At 44.9% G+C, this 17930-nt stretch overlaps 1 protein-coding gene across 1 annotated transcript in view; it reads left to right on the forward strand.

The window, feature by feature from the left end:
- Positions 1–13545, forward strand: part of NOTCH2 (notch receptor 2) — a 166910-nt gene extending 153365 nt beyond the window's left edge. Inside the window, exons 26-34 of the mRNA XM_028102049.2 lie at positions 515–862; positions 1639–1781; positions 1981–2191; positions 2625–2721; positions 4118–4286; positions 5154–5455; positions 6208–6355; positions 6991–7088; positions 8902–13545. Coding sequence (XP_027957850.1) covers positions 515–862; positions 1639–1781; positions 1981–2191; positions 2625–2721; positions 4118–4286; positions 5154–5455; positions 6208–6355; positions 6991–7088; positions 8902–10290 — 2905 coding nt within the window. The 3' untranslated portion in view covers positions 10291–13545. The remainder of the gene's footprint in view (positions 1–514; positions 863–1638; positions 1782–1980; positions 2192–2624; positions 2722–4117; positions 4287–5153; positions 5456–6207; positions 6356–6990; positions 7089–8901) is intronic.
- Positions 13546–17930: the final 4385 nt, after the last annotated feature.

Raw genomic sequence — 17930 nt, forward strand, 5'->3', positions numbered from 1 at the left:
TATGGGACACACCTCTCCCAATCCTCCGGAGCTAAGATTCAGTCTCGTTTGGGAAGGAAATGGGCCATATTGACATGGTCCTCTGCAGAGCCCTGGTGGTTCAGTTCCTGGAGGCAACTTTTACTTCTAAAAGCTCATTGTTAACTCACTAGGGATACTGGATAAAAAAGGAGAGGAAACGTGTACCTGGTTGATTTTTGTTTCAGGTATGCAGCTTTGCTTACAAATCTGACTTAACAAGATTACCAGCTGCCTGGGGGGCTGTAAGCCCATGCAAGCATAGGGAGCACAGTGTTGTTTCTCCTTTGAGGAGCACTCACTGATATTGAGTGGTGTAGATAATATGCACTCTATGCTGTCGGGCATAGGAGATTTGACAAAGGGACCTGATTTGGGCCACAGGAGATAGGTGGGAAAAGCTCCAGTAGTTCCAAGTAGAAAAAAACCAAATAGCGCCGCAGTCTATTCTGAACTGTCTCCTTGTTCTCTCCCTCTTCTGATTCCCCCCGCCTAGGTATGACAAATACTGTGCAGACCACTTCAAAGACAACCATTGTGACCAGGGATGCAACAGTGAGGAGTGCGGCTGGGATGGGCTGGACTGTGCTGCCGACCGGCCAGAGAACCTGGCAGAGGGGACCCTGGTTATAGTGGTGCTCATGCCCCCGGAGCAGCTGCTCCAGGACGCCCGCAGCTTCTTGCGGGCGCTGGGCACCCTGCTCCATACCAACCTGCACATTAAACGGGACTCGCAAGGGGCACTCATGGTCTACCCCTATTATGGTGAGAAGTCAGCTGCCATGAAGAAGCAGAGGATGACTCGCAGGTCCCTTCCTGGTGATCAAGAACAGGAGGTGGCTGGGTAGGTTTTTGGTTTCTAGACCTCTTGAAGCTTAATTCTTAACTTCTTAAAGCTTGTAAAGCTAAGTACGTTGATACACAGAAGTCGTAACTGAACCTATAAAAATGTAGAGCTCAGACAAGTAGAACGGCCCACCAAATACAACAAACCCATTTGCCAGTACGTGTGTTTAAGGGTAAGGGTTTACCTTGGTCTTGGTATCCTGAGAGGTGCATCGGAGCAAGCAGAAGGCAGGATGTCAGGGAGGTCTCAGATGCCAGAATCCATAACCCTTTGCCACGGTTGCCTCAGATCCCTTTAGAACTGACTCTTCTTTTATAGTCATCATTGCCTTCTGTTCGAGGCCCTGCATTTGTCATAGAAGTCTCTGTAATAATCTTGACTCGTTCCATCATTGTGCCCCACTATTGTTGGTGTATCCCACAACTTTCGACTCTATAGCTAGCTAGGATCCAGATGCAGAGACAAAGGAGACTAAGGACCAGCTTTACCCTCTTTCCTCACTTCGTCTTGTGCTGCCTCAGTCAGAAGGTGCAGACTCAGCCAGGCCAAGGAAGGGGAGACCTAGTCCAAGTGGGAATTAGTGGCTAGGATCTAGGGACAGGACCTTAATTCCGGAGATCTTTCGGAGGCACCCTCACAGAGCTGGAGAGCCCGGTGCTGAAGGTGAGGAGGGAAGGCTCAGGTAATCGTTTTTAGCTTCACTTGCTTAACTGACCCCCTTCTGTTTTACTCACCATGTCCCTTTTCTCCTCTTTTCCCTTGGCATCCCACAGCTCTAAGGTGTTTCTGGAAATTGACAACCGCCAGTGTGTTCAAGATTCAGACCAGTGTTTTAAGAACACAGATGCAGCAGCAGCTCTTCTGGCTTCTCATGCCATCCAGGGAACCCTGTCCTACCCTCTGGTGTCTGTCGTCAGTGAGTAGCACTGGTGTTAAGGGGACAGTTTGGGGCAGGGGAGGCGTTACCTGGGGACAGTGAGAAAAGGGCACACTTTTCAGCATGCAGCTCTGTTTTTCAGGGCTGGTGAGGTCAATCAGTCCATGTCTTCTAAGTGAATTTGGTGCTAATGCTGCGAGATTTATTCAGCACTTTCCCTGTCCCTCTGCACTTCCAGGTGAATCTCTAACTCCAAAACGCACTCAGCTTCTCTATCTGCTTGCTGTGGCTGTCGTCATTATCCTGTTTATTATCCTGCTGGGAGTTATCATGGCGAAACGAAAGCGTAAGCATGGCTCCCTCTGGCTGCCTGAAGGTTTCACCCTTCGCCGGGACTCCAGCAATCACAAGCGTCGTGAGCCGGTGGGACAGGATGCCGTGGGGCTGAAGTAAGATGGTTTGCCAACAAACTGCTGGTCACAGTGGTAATAAGCAGGGATAAATCAGAAAGGAGATCTTGTTGAATTATGATTTTAAATTTCAAGCTCTGGCCACACCACATCACCACACTTGACCATGATTCTGAATTCCTGCTGAGTGACTATGAAATAATAGGAGTCTGGATGCTTCTGTTGGGTACATATTCAAGCGGTGGTGCTCAGCTTCTTTGTTGAGGCGCACTTTTGTTGTAATTTCTTGATCCATGGGAAAGGAAAGGATGTTTACTGAGGCGGTGGGACATAAAATACTGCCCATCCTTTCTGGGCCAGGGCCCCTGAGAGTCTTTGAGGATGGCCATGGAAGAAGTATTAAAAACCACTATATTAGTTTATGATATAACCTCTGCTGTTGTTTTTCCCCTTCTTAATCTTGTCCTATCAGAAATCTCTCAGTGCAAGTCTCAGAGGCTAACCTAATTGGTTCTGGAACAAGTGAACATTGGGTTGATGATGAAGGGCCCCAACCGAAGAAAGCCAAGGTAAGCTGGCCATGGTAGAACCACCATTGTCAGTCACGATCTGGTCACATTTCAGATTTCTGTCCTTTGGTATCCAGAGTGAATGGGAGAAAAGGGTGGTAATCTTTATATGCTGCCCAGGCAATGGCTACCCCTGGCTGTCTTGAAAGGCAGAAATTGTTAGGTCCTCAATGGCCTTAGGTTTCCTCCATATGTGTTTCAATAAGAACTCTTTAAAAATAATAAAACAAACATGCTTCCTTCCTTAAGAATCATGCTGATGATAGCCAGATAAGAACTGATGTTATGTATAAAAAGTGATTTCCTTTATGACTAGATCTCTCCCTTATCCTCTTTGGATACTCCTTCTGGAAAGGAAGGTACAATTACACAGTGGAAGAAAGGCAGTGACCATTGAGTTTGGAGGTTCTGCATCTTGAGCCCAGGAAATTAAAACCATACAGATATAAGAGGTAGATCAGGCTGAAGCTGATGTGGAAAAGGAGACGATCCATCGATAGCTATACATGCCTGGGATATGCATATATCCATGGTATTCTAAAGCAGCTTGAAGGTATGCATGCTTGAGGAGTACAGGGATGCAATACCAGATGATGGTTAAGTACATTGCTTTAGTTACAATCAGAACTGAATTCAGATCCAAAACTCTACTACTTCGTAGCTAGAAAATTACTTAACCTCTTTGTACCTAATTGTCATTGTCTGTAAAATAGGGAGTTGTTGTGAAGATGAAATATGGCAATATGTGTGAAGCATCCTATCCATTTTCTATCACAGTAAATATTCAATAAAAGGTAGCTGCTTTTTAAGTTATGTTAGTAATTATTGCCCAACAAATATTTCCCTGGGTGCTTGCTATGCTCTGGGCCCTGTGTTAAGTACAGGGAAGTGGTATTGAATAAGGCATGTTTCCTGTTCTCACGGACCGTACTGTCTAGTGGTAGAGACTGCCATGTAGTGCCTTGTAAGCACTTAACACATAGTTAGTTTAAGCAGAGGGTGCTTTTTGGGACCCACCAGAGGAATTAAAGTCTAATTCTATTTGAAGGGTAGGTAGGAGTTAGACAAAGACTTGGGAGTGGATATGGCAGACAGAGGAGGCAACCCAGGCAAAAGTCCAGAAGCAAGGAAATGGTGCTTTGTGGATCTGTAGATAGCATATTTGGTAGGCAAAATAGAGGGCATGTTAAGGCTGAAGCCTGGAGTTTGGGATGGGGAGGTTGGGAGAGTTGTACAGGAGAGGGTGACAGGAACCACTTACAGCTGGTGTGGATGATGCCCTGGAGGGTGGAGTAGAAGGAGAGAGAAGTGGGTAGAAGACTCTGGACTAGCTCCTCGTCCTCTGTTCCTAATAGTGGGGGCCAGGTCAACAGGGAGCATTGTTTTCCCCTGTCAGGCTGAAGATGAGGCTTTGCTCTCAGAGGAAGATGATGCCATCGATCGACGTCCATGGACACAGCAGCACCTTGAGGCTGCAGATATCCGCAGGACACCATCACTGGCGCTCACTCCTCCACAGGCGGAGCAGGAGGTGGATGTGCTGGACGTGAATGTCCGTGGCCCAGGTCAGCACCCACAAGCCTCCCCCTTTCCACCTACCATGCCTGCCCTTGGTTCTGGGTTGTGCCTGTGTTGGCCCCACTTGGTGATATGCCCCCTGCCAATTGCACAGACTAAATCAGCCTGAGGAAATGAATGCTTAGGGAATACAGGCATGCAGAAATTAGAAACCTATGTGAGAAGAAGGGAAGGATTTCACATTGCCTCACGTACAGCATGCTTGGGAATAGATAGGCTCATTATATGGGAAAGATTTTACTAGGATAGAAAAATAATATCCCAGGGGCACCTGGGTGGCTCAGTCATTAAGCGTCTGCCTTCGGCTCGGGTCATGGTCCCAGGGTCCTGGGATCAAGCCCCACATGGGGCTCCCTGCTCTGCGGGAAGCCTGCTTCTCCCTCTCCCACTCCCCCTGCTTGTGTTCCCTCTCTCACTGTGTCTCTCTCGCTGTCAAATAAATAAATAAAATCTTTAAAAAAAAATAATATCCCAAAGCAGAGGGATAGAAAATTAGTTTAGTTGATACCTTAGTGCATATCATTCTATTAATACTGGACATTTTAAAATGTGGCCCAATTTAAAATAACATTTCACTTAGGAACTTAAACAGAAAGCCTTGTTTAACTTAGAGGAGAGCTCCAGCTTAAAAAGACTCTTACTTTCCCACTACTCTTCACAGAAAGGACATTATCAGAGGAAAAATAGGTGGCAGATGTAAAACTAATTGCCAATTACCACAAGAAGCCCAGGGATTTTTATTTTCCCCCATAAGAATAACTTTATTCAAACGGAACTATTCCAACAGTTGGGCTAATGGAACATTAATGTCCTTCTCCTCCTTGAATACTTTTTGGAAAATTCTTTTCTTATAGATGGGTGCACCCCATTGATGCTGGCTTCTCTCCGAGGAGGCAGCTCAGATATGAGCGATGAAGATGAAGATGGAGAGGACTCTTCTGCCAACATCATCACAGACTTGGTCTACCAGGGTGCCAGCCTGCAGGCCCAGACAGACCGGACCGGTGAGATGGCGCTGCACCTTGCAGCCCGCTACTCAAGGGCTGATGCTGCCAAGCGTCTCCTGGATGCAGGTGCGGATGCCAACGCGCAGGACAACATGGGTCGCTGCCCTCTCCATGCTGCAGTGGCAGCGGACGCCCAGGGGGTCTTCCAGGTAAAGAACAGGAGTAGGGCTGATTCCCCGTGGATCTATCATGTTTCCTCTTTGCTAAGGCACTTAATATCCAATTACATTCATTCAAAAATTCTTTGAGAGAATAGGGTGGGTGGTGGAGTCATGCTTGCTGGATGGGAGAGCAGGAGAAGAATGGCAGCAAACTGACCTAACTCTTAACAGCCAGATAGCGATAGACGCAGATCACACCGGGGTTTCTGATTCTTAATCACCACCCTTTTTGATGTGCCAAAACGCCTCCTAAGTGAATAGGTCAGAGGGGAGTGGTCCCTGTTACCAAGCTTCCGACTAGTGTCAGCTTCTTCCTGTAGATGTATCTGACTATATGGACTTCTAGCTGCTCCTTGGTGGTTTTCTTGACATGAATTCACAGTGTATTCCTTGTTGCCCTTTTATTTTAGCCTGGCGAGGAAACTGGAAGCATTCTGATTCATCTTAAACTATATACCATAATTGAGGTTGTGGTATTTTCCCACATCCTTCCTTTCTTTAGAAAGTAGAAGACATCACTTTCCATGAGCCATCGTCTCTTGAGCACCCATATGTTCATTCATTCATTCAATATTTATTGATTGAGGATGATAGAATCTTGGACACAAAGATAACAAAAGCATTCCCTGCCTTCCAGAAATTTAGCGTAGCATCAGCTCTGTTGCTTTTGTTTCTTCTCTTAGTTTCATTATCTTCTTTTATCCAGGTGACTCTCTTTTCTGTACTTTCTCATCTTCTAGATTTTGATCCGCAACCGAGTGACTGATCTGGATGCCAGGATGAATGATGGCACTACACCGCTGATCCTGGCTGCCCGCCTAGCTGTGGAGGGAATGGTGGCAGAACTGATCAACTGCCAAGCAGATGTGAACGCGGTGGATGACCATGGTAGGGCCGAGAGGCAGGGAGTTGGATTCTTGCCTGCAAAGCACGCCGTTGAGGGGAAAATCATTACACAATCCTTGAAGAACTGTCCCAGATTTGAATCCACTGTATATTCTTTCATTCATTTGTTCTTCCTTTCAACATTTTGAGTTCAGAGAACTAAGCCAGTGGGTAGTCCACAGACAAAGATGGGAAGGGATTTTTAGTGAGGGTTCTTGGATCTCAAATCCAGTCTGTGAAAGTCTTGCCTCTGTAGGTTCCCAGGCATACCACGCTCGATATGAGGACTTGTGAACTGACTTCACTAGAGGGCTGTGGGCAATACCTTAAATGACATTCTGGTGTGTGATAGATAGATTCTTGTCCTCAGTGTGGGATTCTATCATGTGGAGGACGTGGGTACCATAGACAAATGATCCTACATGTCTTCTGAAGGCTAGGCTACCTGTATTAAAGTATTTCTAGAACAGAAGAAAAGTAAGGTAATACTTTGTTTTTTTCCCATGGGCACCCACAAACAACTGGCTTGCTGTTCTCTGGGAAGTTCGAAGTTTCCTTGTATAAGTCATGATGTTTCTTTATACTGTAGGTACATGTCCCTCTACTCTGTCTGCTTATAAAAATGTTTTTCCCTACAGGGAAATCCGCTCTTCACTGGGCAGCTGCTGTCAATAACGTGGAGGCAACCCTTTTGCTGTTGAAAAATGGGGCCAACCGAGACATGCAAGACAACAAGGTACAGTCTGGGCTCTGAGCTGGAGGGCAGACTTAGCAGTGCCTTCCCTTTTCTCCTATAGTTCCTCTTGTGATGAGTTTAGACAAAGAGGGACGCAGGTTGGACAGGAACTGGCTCCGAAGAACTTGAGGGGAGGGTATTGGGCTTACCCAGGGAAGTGTCAGGAGTGAACCCTCTGCCTCCACAGTACTCAGTCTAAAGCAGGCTGTCCTATAAATAATGTCAGTGTAGCCTTCTCTGCCTTTCTCTTCATTGACATTGCTCCTTTTTTTAAATTTTTTTTTATTATGTTATATTAATCACCATACATTACATCATTAGTTTTGATGTAGTGTTCCATGATTCATTGTTTGCATATAACACCCAGTGCTCCATGCAGAACGTGCCCTCTTTAATACCCATCAAGCAGGCTAACCCATCCCCCAACCGCCCTCCCCTCTAAAACCCTCAGTTTGTTTCCCGGAGTCCACAGTCTCTCGTGGTTCGTCTTCTCCTCTGATTTCCCCCTCTTCATTTTTCCCTTCCTACTCCCCGTGTCCTCTGTGCTATTCCTTATGTTCACAAATAAGTGAAACCATATGATAATTGACTTTCTCTGCTTGACTTATTTCACTTAGCATAATCTCCTCCAGTTCGATCCATGTTGATGCAAACATTGGGTATTCATCCTTTCTGATGGCTGAGTAATATTCCATTGTATATATGGACCTATCCAACAAGAAGATCTAACAATTGTAAATATCTATGCCCCCAACATGGGAGCAGCCAACTACGTAAATCCACTGTTAAACAAAAAAAGAGTCATATTGATAATAATACATTAATTGTAGGAGACCTCAACACTCCACTCTCAGCAATAGACAGATCATCTAAGCAGAAAATCAACAAAGAAACAAGAGCTTTGAATGATACACTGGACCAGATGGACCTCATAGATATATACAGAACATTCCACCCTAAAACAACAGAACACTCATTCTTCTCGAGTGCACACGGAACTTTCTCCAGAATAGACCACATACTGGGTCACAAATCAGGTCTCAACTGATACCAAAAGATTGAGATCATTCCCTGCATATTCTCAGACCACAATGCTTTGAAACTGGAACTCAATCACAAGAAAAAAATCTGGAAGAAATTCAAACACTTGGAAGTTAAAGACCTTGGTCTTTCTCCTCTTCTCTGTTCTGCTTATGCTCACTTCCTTTTCTCTTGTTCATTTTCATTTTCTTTGCTGTGGCTCTTGTTTTCTGCTCTTGGACACCATGGGTGTTTTCCTGTTTGCTTTTCTTCCTTGAGTCTTAGGTCATGTTTCCCCTCTCTTGCTCATCTTATCTTGTGTATTTCCTCTCTTCCCTTATTTTAATTCTTTCTTGAACATGTTTTGTTTCCTTTTGCTTTTGCTTCCCCTTATTTTTCTGCTTTAGGTTCTTCCCCTGCTACCTTTCTTATTTCTAACTTCCTTTCCTTTTAGAACCCGATTTTGATAAGTTCAGTGCTCTTTTAAGCAAATCTCTGGCTCAAGGGCATGCTTTATTTCACATATTCCTAACTAAGGAGACATCTTCTGCAATGGGGCAAAACATTCTTGGGGAAGGGTGAAATAATCGTACTCTTTTTTATGTATAAAGCCACAGATATCCAGTCAGTACACAGGCAGATAGACATTTTATCTGTGGTATTAAAATTTCATATAGGGAGGCAGTTAGAAAAAAAAACGTCTATGGGGTTGATAATAACACAGTTTGAGAAACACTGGCATATTCTCAAGAGTGTTGCTAATTTTACTGTGCCATGTGGGCCTTTTCTGTAGGAAGAGACACCTCTGTTTCTTGCTGCCCGGGAGGGAAGCTATGAAGCAGCCAAGATCCTGTTAGACCATTTTGCCAATCGGGACATCACAGACCACATGGATCGTCTTCCCCGGGACGTGGCTCGGGACCGCATGCACCATGACATTGTGCGCCTCCTGGACGAGTACAATGTGACGCCGAGCCCTCCAGGCACTGTGCTGACTTCTGCCCTCTCACCTGTGATCTGTGGGCCCAACAGATCTTTCCTCAGCCTAAAGCACACCCCAATGGGCAAGAAGCCTAGACGGCCCAATACCAAGAGTACCATGCCCACTAGCCTCCCTAACCTTGCCAAGGAGGCCAAGGATGCCAAGGGTAGTAGGAGGAAGAAGTCTCTGAGTGACAAGGGTCAGCTGTCTGAGAGCTCAGTGACTTTATCCCCTGTTGATTCCTTAGAGTCTCCTCACACATATGTTTCTGACACCACATCCTCTCCAATGATTACATCCCCTGGAATCTTACAGGCCTCACCCAACCCTCTGTTGGCCACTGCTGCCCCCCCTGCCCCAGTCCATGCACAGCATGCACTGTCTTTCTCTAATCTGCATGAAATGCAGCCTTTGGCTCATGGGGCCAGCACCGTGCTTCCCTCTGTGAGCCAGCTGCTGTCCCACCACCACATTGTTCCCCCGGGCAATGGCAGTGCGGGGAGCTTGAGTAGGCTCCATCCTGTCACTGTTCCGGCAGATTGGATGAACCGCATGGAAATGAATGAGACCCAGTACAATGAGATGTTTGGTATGGTTCTGGCTCCAGCTGAGGGCACGCACCCTGGCATAGCTCCCCAGAGCAGGCCGCCTGAAGGGAAGCACATAACTACCCCTCGGGAGCCTTTGCCCCCCATTGTGACTTTCCAGCTAATCCCCAAAGGCAGTATTGCCCAACCGGCAGGTACTCCCCAGCCTCAGTCCAACTGCCCTCCTCCTGTTGCAGGGCCCGTGCCCACCATGTACCAGATTCCAGAAATGGCTCGTTTGCCCAATATGGCTTTCCCCACTGCCATGATGCCCCAGCAGGATGGGCAGGTTGCTCAGACCATTCTCCCAGCCTATCATCCTTTTCCAGCCTCTGTGGGCAAGTATCCCACACCACCTTCACAGCATAGTTATGCCTCCTCAAATGCTGCTGAGCGAACACCCAGCCATAGTGGTCACCTGCAGGGTGAGCATCCTTACCTGACACCATCCCCAGAGTCTCCTGACCAGTGGTCAAGTTCCTCACCCCACTCTGCTTCTGACTGGTCGGATGTGACCACCAGCCCTACCCCTGGGGGTGCTGGAGGAGGTCAGCGGGGACCTGGAACACACATGTCTGAGCCACCACGCAGCAACATGCAGGTTTATGCATGAAAGAGTCTGCCTCCAGTGTAGGAACAGAACTGCCTATTGTAAATGCTGCTGAGGAACAAATGAAGGTCATCCGGGAGAGAAATGAAGAAATCTCTGGAACCAGCTTCTGGAGGCAGGAGAAAGAAGATGCTTTTATCTTTTAGATAATGCAAGGGAAGCAATTTTGTCAGCTTCACTGGGTATCTGCAGGATTTGGGGTTGGGGGAACATGGCTCCTTTTAATCTCTTACCCATCAAGCCAAGTTTGTGGAAATGCAAAACGAATATAAGACTTGGGACCATGTTCACTCTTTTCTATTTGGAGAAAAGAATGGATGCCTGTCATAGCCCAGACATTCTTGCAGCTTGGACTGCATTTTAAGCCCTGGGGGCTTCTGCCATATCCACAAGAAGATTCTACAGTATGGTCCTTTTGGAAATTGTACCCTGGAATTCTGCCTACGTTGACCTGTCTCATTTTATCTTCCTTGGAAATTCTTTTGACTTCATTTGGTGCTTTAATTTTTGCACCTCTCTGTGGTTGCGCACCCCTGCCCCCAGCATGTTAGAGCGCAAGACCTTTGTGCTTTTAGTCATTCCTGCTCTGGAAAGCAACCTCAGCCTCCTTTCTCTTCTTTTCCCAGTGTCCCCAGGAGTATCACAGGGTTTGCTTTGGTTATGGTTCTCAGCATACACCTATCAAGTATGTTTATTTAGAAAATGAATCTCTTGCAGTTTCCTACGTAATATCGTTCCTACAAGAGGAAGGGGGAGCAAGATAGTTTTCTTTGAACCCATTCTGGGGACAGAAGACCCTTTCAAGAGACTGCATGCAGGGTTTTACCTAAACCTTACGAGGAAGAAAGATGAGAATTGGCCTGTTTTTCCTTTTGTGGTCCTAGTCAGTGTGAAGTTTTATCATTGGCAGTGCAGGTACTGCGACCCCCCCCCTTAAAAAAAAAATTTGGAATGTTGGAATGACCAAGAGATAAGCCAACTCATGTGGGAAGTGGTTACCCACTATCAAGTCCCTTTCCTTCCTGCCCAGCATTCCACTAATGGCCCATGCAAAACACATTTGTTCCCAGATCTCGGAACCCCCAGCCCACTTCACTCATTCATCCAGCAGGGGAAGCTAGCCTTAGCTGTTGAGCCTTTCCTTCCAGATATCTCCATAGAAGAAGATGCCTCAAAGGATGCTCCCTCACCACGGAGAACTGAACTCTGCTCAGCTCGAGGGACCCCATGACAGCTGTGTTCCTTTTGTGGGGGGATTGCAGTCTCCACCTCCTGAGTCTGTTTCTGACCGCATGCCTGCTCACCAGTCTTCCTTCCACACCGTGCGCTCGGAGTTACCAGCGCACCCAAGTAGGTTCTTGCCAAACACACGGACTTGCTATGTTCAAGCTCCAGAAACAGAAAGCTGGCCTGGTTTTGTAGGACCCAAGCCAGCCCTATAAGAAAGCTGGAACCATGAGGCAGCCTTTGCTATGTTTTTGCTACCATTCCTTTTCCGTCATGGCAGGTCATGACATTCCCTTTCAGGCAACTAACATAGAAACTTACGGGGACATTTTCCTTTCTCAGAGTCACCTTCTAGATGATGATGGACAATGAAAGACTTACTGTCTTTGTCATGCTCATGCTCAGATTGTGATTATGTTATACTTGAGTCTGCTCTCTGTATTTGTGGTCTTGGCACCTTCCGTGACCCTCTCACGAGGGCAGAAGCATTCTAGTCAATACTAGAAATAGGAGGAAAACAGTTTTCTTCCTCTTCTCCCCGAGTCAGCTAATAGTTGATCCTGTGACCACGCTGTCGTCTCTACCTGGTGCTATGATGTCATGACACCTGGGAAATTAGTTCTGCTGGGGCATTTTGTAGATATTGACGGGTGAATTTCCTATTCTGTTTTGGTTTGAATGATAGTCTTCGTTCCTGCCTTGGCTAGGAGTGCCCATCAGAGCATCCCGCTTAACCTGATTTATCTGTCTGTGGCCCCATATGGAACCCCTGTGTGTCTGTTAACCTGGCAGTCTACAAATGTTCTGGGTTTTTTTTTTTTTTTTTCAGTCCTGCCCAAGTTCATTGAACCAACAAAAATAATTTGTTCTGCCCCAATATGAGCAGACTGTTCATTCTGTGTTTTATTCTCTCACATGGCAACTCTACCAGCCCTTTCATAGCATGTAACATTTTATCTTCTGAATGGTGACTGTTTGCCTTGGACCCATTGTTGATTCACAGTGGGGAGAACCTCTCTGCATGGACCGCTATGGATCCCACCACATCTGCCCTTTCTTCATCCTGTCTCATCCCCACTTCCTGAAAGTATCAGCCTCTGACCCAACAGCTTGGCTCCTCTATAGCTTCCTCCCTCCCCAACCACAATGTAAGCCTAACTTGGTTGTTTCTCCTTCTTGGGATCCTTTGGGTTTGGGGGAAGGGACTGTGAAAACTGCCATTACAGACAACAGGCTTCAGTGATGAAGGGGAAGACACTGCCTCTCAAGCATTTATCAATCCCTTAGATTTTAAGAACCCTTGAGTTGTATAGTGCCTAATAAAAGAGAAGGTGAGATGGAGAATCACTTTCTCATTGGGGTTCTGAATTAGAGACTTAAGTTTTTATAGGCCATATCTTTTATGCCATGTATAGGTCACCTCCCCATTTTTGGTTTATTTTTATTTTTATAAATTCTTCCTCTGATTCCTCTTCTGTCTGCCTTTGGGGATAGATTTTTCTGTTCGTTTCTTCTGTTTTGCGTTAAGCATCATTTTCTGACTTACATGATGGTGAGGGAGGGAAAGGTGTAAGGGAAAGAGAGAGTGAAAGACTTTGATGTAAGCAATCAGCCATGATGCTCAAGCCCATTATACCATCTTATTAGTACGTTTGCTGGTACACAGTTCTTGCATAGAAAAGAACCAAAGGTATAATGTTTTGTTGGCAGGCAGTTTGGAGATTTGGGTTTTAACCAACACATTGAATGTATGATGACTATTTGAGAGGACACAATTATATGACCTGACGCTCCCACTTGTAACTGTTTGGTACTATGGCTCCTTCCTTGTGTACATTTCTCTTAAAAGTGATATTATATCTGTTTGTATGAGAAACCCAGTAACCAAGAAAAATGACTGCATGTTCCTAACTATGACATAGTAAGGAAAATGCACAATGTTTTTACTTTTCAAAGTTTCATTCTAAAGTAGTTAAGATGAAATTTATATGAAAGCATTTTTATCACAAAATAAAAAAGATTACATGTCAAGTTCTGTGGCATTGCAGTTTTTATTTCCCATTCCTGTGTCCCCGGTCTTGCGATGATACACCTGATGATGTCAGAATTCGCTGAGAGAGAAATAGTTTTCTTTTTGTTCTGAGTCCCCCAAAGCCCAGCACTAGGTATCTTTTTTTCTTTCTCCAGCCAGATTGCAAAGAAATGCTTTTGAAGAAAACACTTATGTCTAACAGGAAGCATCACAAGACAGAGTCACTTTTTTGTGCACTGGTTGGTGACAAATAGACACTTGCCCAGGACAGAGGGCCTTCCAGTAGAGATGGAGAGTGTTTGCTAAAGCCAGAATTGAAAAGTGGGGTCTAATTCATAATACTGATGGTGCTGTTACCTAAACCGTTAACTTGCAGTATTGTTCCTCAAAGTAAATTTTATATAGAATTTCATATCTACAATTCCAAAATAGTATTTTGCCTGTAAATATGTTACCAAGTTCCTTTATACATTTACTCGTGAAAGTCCAGCAGGGAGACAATTGAAGACAAATATTTGACACTGGTGGTATTTATGGCATTAGTGGTCTTGTATCAACTTTAGCATTGAGTTTATCTCCATATTCTGTTAGCCTTGAAGAAACTTCTGAATCACACATATGTAATTCTAAGTGGCAGAAGTATTTGTTGAAATGACTGGAAATCTTAACGATATGCTTCAATTAAATAGTAGAAGAAACATTATTCAAGATCTGACAAATATGTTTTAACACAACTGATAGCGCATATTGGTTATCCTGAGAGCATTGTAATTTCATATAAAACACATTTAAGTCTTCATGTTAGGTTTTGTAATGGTGTAAAAGGAAAATGAATTTGAGACCTAAGGAATGATTTGCCCAAGTCTGGTCCTCTGGAGGCTGGGATCTCAGAGCTGGACTTGCCTCCTCAGACAATTTAGGAGCTGAGACTTGGCTGGAAACCTGCTTCCATGGATCTGAGCTGCAGGCTACTAGCTCGCTCACCACATCCTACCCCTGCAATTGCAAGCCTAGAAACCTAGCCCTTGATTGTGGTGGAAGGATCCAGGCATCTCCCAACCATGAAATCCAAGGAGGGAGAGCAGGGCTAGAGGCCACGGGCTGCCACATCACACAGCTGGAACAATAGACTTGGACACCAGGCCACAGTCATGCCAGGGGAGGGACTGGTGCTTCCCTCAGTCGTGCAGCTCAAAAGCCTCACAGCCCAAGGAGAGGGGGCCGAGTTCCTCTTTCAGAACACAATGAATACAGCAACCGCCCTTAATGCCTGCCCACAGTCCAAGATGCGATGGGCGGTGGGGGGACTGAGCTTGTGTCCTGCCTCTGCTTCTGCAAGCTCTCCCAATAAACGCTGCTCTGGACCAGCTGTGCGTGTGCCCGGCTCCACCTCCTCATCTGCCTGACAGTGTTTTTAAAACGAAATGAGAATCAAGGGCTTGCAAGAGCCCTGAAGAGAGAGAGGGTGGACGTGAAGTTTGTGAGTAGGTGGGGAGGCATAGGTGTGAGTGTGTGTGTGAAACAGAAAATACAACTTTTCTTTTGACTTATAGCTTAGCAAAACACGTCAAAAACATTTACAGCAGTCAAGTCCTGCCTGCCAAGTGTGGGCAAACTCCAATCGGGATAATTCAAGAAAGGCTTACTTACAAAAGTACTACTTAGGAAGCATGCATGGGTGAGGTGTAAGGGAATGCTAGGAGGCGGTGCAGAAAGTGCTGGCTAGCACAGCAGAGCTATGACTACCGGGTCCTAAGGGATGAGGCTGGGAGAGGTTACTGGAACCCGGAAAGAGACCTGTAGAGCACGTTACCTCAAGAAGAGCTATGACATCTGTCAGGGAGCGCAGCGAGCCCCAGGCCCCTTCACAAGGAGGAAGCCAGGGAATGATTTCATTCTGCTCTCATTCCCCACCCCACTCCCACCCAGACTTTCTATCTGCTGAAGCCAAATGGAAGTCTGGAAATACAGGAGCCTGTGGAATTTGATCCATTGGTAAGTGTCAGCTTCCTGGGGTGAAGAGCTTGGTAGAGAAAGGAAGAGAGTGGACCTGCAGGTGCAAACCTATCCTTATCCAAAACATTCTCCCTACAGCTAGCACATTTCTAAGAAAGTTCTACTGGTGGCCTGCCATTGATCTGTCAAGGCAGGAAACACAAAGTAAAAGGAATTATGTATTGATAATCCCGACTCAACTTCTTTTCCTGACCTCCTAGTGTGTTTCTTCACTGCCTTGGCTTTGAACACTCAAAATGAAGACAATCATCAGCAGTAGGAGGGACAGATTATGGTATCTCCTCTCAGTGGAATACTATACAGAAATGAAATAGAAAACATGCAGCCATATGGAGAATTGTCATTGATGTAATGTTGAGCAAATTAAGCCAGACACAAAAGAATACATTCTGTGTGATTCCATGATACACGTTCAAGAATGACAGTGGCAAATAGGGATCGCAGTACTGGATATTCTTCCAGGAGAAGGGTCTTGACTGAGAAAAGGGCAAGAAAAATCTTTCTGGAGTCTGAAAATATCTTGACCTGGGTGGTGATTGCATAAATATATACATATGTACAGTTTTGTATAAAATACGCTTAGGATTTGTGCATTTCACTTGGGTAAATTGAACTTCAATAAAACATATATATAGTAAACTGACAGAAATGTATAAACACCTAATATCAAAGTTATAATATATAATTATATATATTTTACATCATAAAATGTTAATTGTTATCCTATTTAGTTCAGATGTTTAACGATGATATACATATAGCGAAGACTCCTTTATTTCCCTCTCATTCCATTCCCCTCCCTCTCTTCCTCCCTCTTTCCTTTCGCAGTTACTTGATTCCATAAATTCGGTTTGCGGGGACTATTTTATTCTTAAAAACATTGTTATGTGCAATAGCTAATCCATGAAAGAAATATATTTTCAATGCAATTGTATAAAATGTGGGATTGCATAATTGCAAACTTAAATATGCGAGTGAGGTGAGCCCGCTGCTGGCTAGCTGAGTAGGAGTTCAGGAGGCCAGCTGGATAATCCATCTCTGGCTGGGTCCTGGCTGCTATTTGGTACTACCCGGTGGCACTTGTCTGCCTCAGGACAAATATGTTTGGGGTTGATTCTAAGTTCTGTAATCTGGCTGGGATTTGCAAGAACCTTGTTTCAAATTATCCCCTGCTTCGTATGCCTATTACAGAAACTCTGGGTCAGCCAAGTATGGGCTGTAGGGACCCAGCTCCTCTTTCTCTGTCATGGAATTGTCTCATGTTTCTCTATTACTCTCCACTTTCTCCCCTCCGTGTCCACTTTCTCTGCACTCCTAGAAAAGTTTTAAGAACAGGGACCTGGCAGAGGATGGACACCAATCACCAATCATGTTATATCAGAATCTGTGTTACTGTGGTTATTACAGGGCTTTGCATATAAGAAGTGGAAAGGAAGAAGAGAAGCGATCTACATCTGAGGTTAATAAGACAACCCAAGAAAACGTACCGAAATACTTAACCATTAGGAAATCAGTGAATCAAATGATGTAAAATTAAGTCATACGGAAACCTCTGTTCTACACAAAAGCCAATTGGGGGATGTATTTGAAGAGCAGATCACATTTATAATAGCAAACACACACACCGATAACCTTTAAAAAATGACCGCAAATACTACCAAATATACCCACTCCTGACGACTTGAGTGGCCGCTGCCTCCTTAACAGGTACAGCTTTAGCTCTGCTCTCTTCTTCCCACCTGCTAGATAAAAATCATAAATCTATCTGATCACACCTGTAGCCTGGATAAAATTCACTAAGCTACTCAAGTCTTTGAACCCATCTCAATATCACCTGACGTAAGTGCATCCTATAAAAAAGCCCAGCCTAACACCCACTTCCACATTCCTATATCTCCCCACTGTGTGCAGTTTTCCCTGCAGCAAAGAGCAGCAATAACTCCATCTTTTTTGACTAGCAGGGGTGCTTCTGGTAGCCTTTGACGGACAGACATCAACCGAGGTCTATGCTGAAACTCCAGGCCAGGAAGAATCAATCCCATTTTCACACCCTGTTATACACAGAGCACTGACTGTGCCCGTGAGCACTCCTGAATTTATTTTAAGAATACCTGGAACATTCACAAAAATTGCACATAGATGAATCCATGCTAAAATCTCAGAGTTTCAAAGAATCGGTATTATATAGCCAGGTATCTCTGAACATAGCAATATCAAAATAGAAACAGAATAAGAATGTAACCAAGAGCCCTATGTGTATGAAGAATTTTAAAGCTTATAAATCAGTTATCAATACAAATATACGTTAGAAGATATTTAGAGAGAGCAGAAAATACTTATCAAATAGTACCACTACTTTTTAAAATAT

This window comes from Eumetopias jubatus, unplaced genomic scaffold, assembly GCF_037043125.1.
Source record: "Eumetopias jubatus isolate StellerSeaLion01/CBP00866 unplaced genomic scaffold, mEumJub1_p1.0 scaffold_4, whole genome shotgun sequence".
NCBI lineage: Eukaryota > Metazoa > Chordata > Mammalia > Carnivora > Otariidae > Eumetopias > Eumetopias jubatus.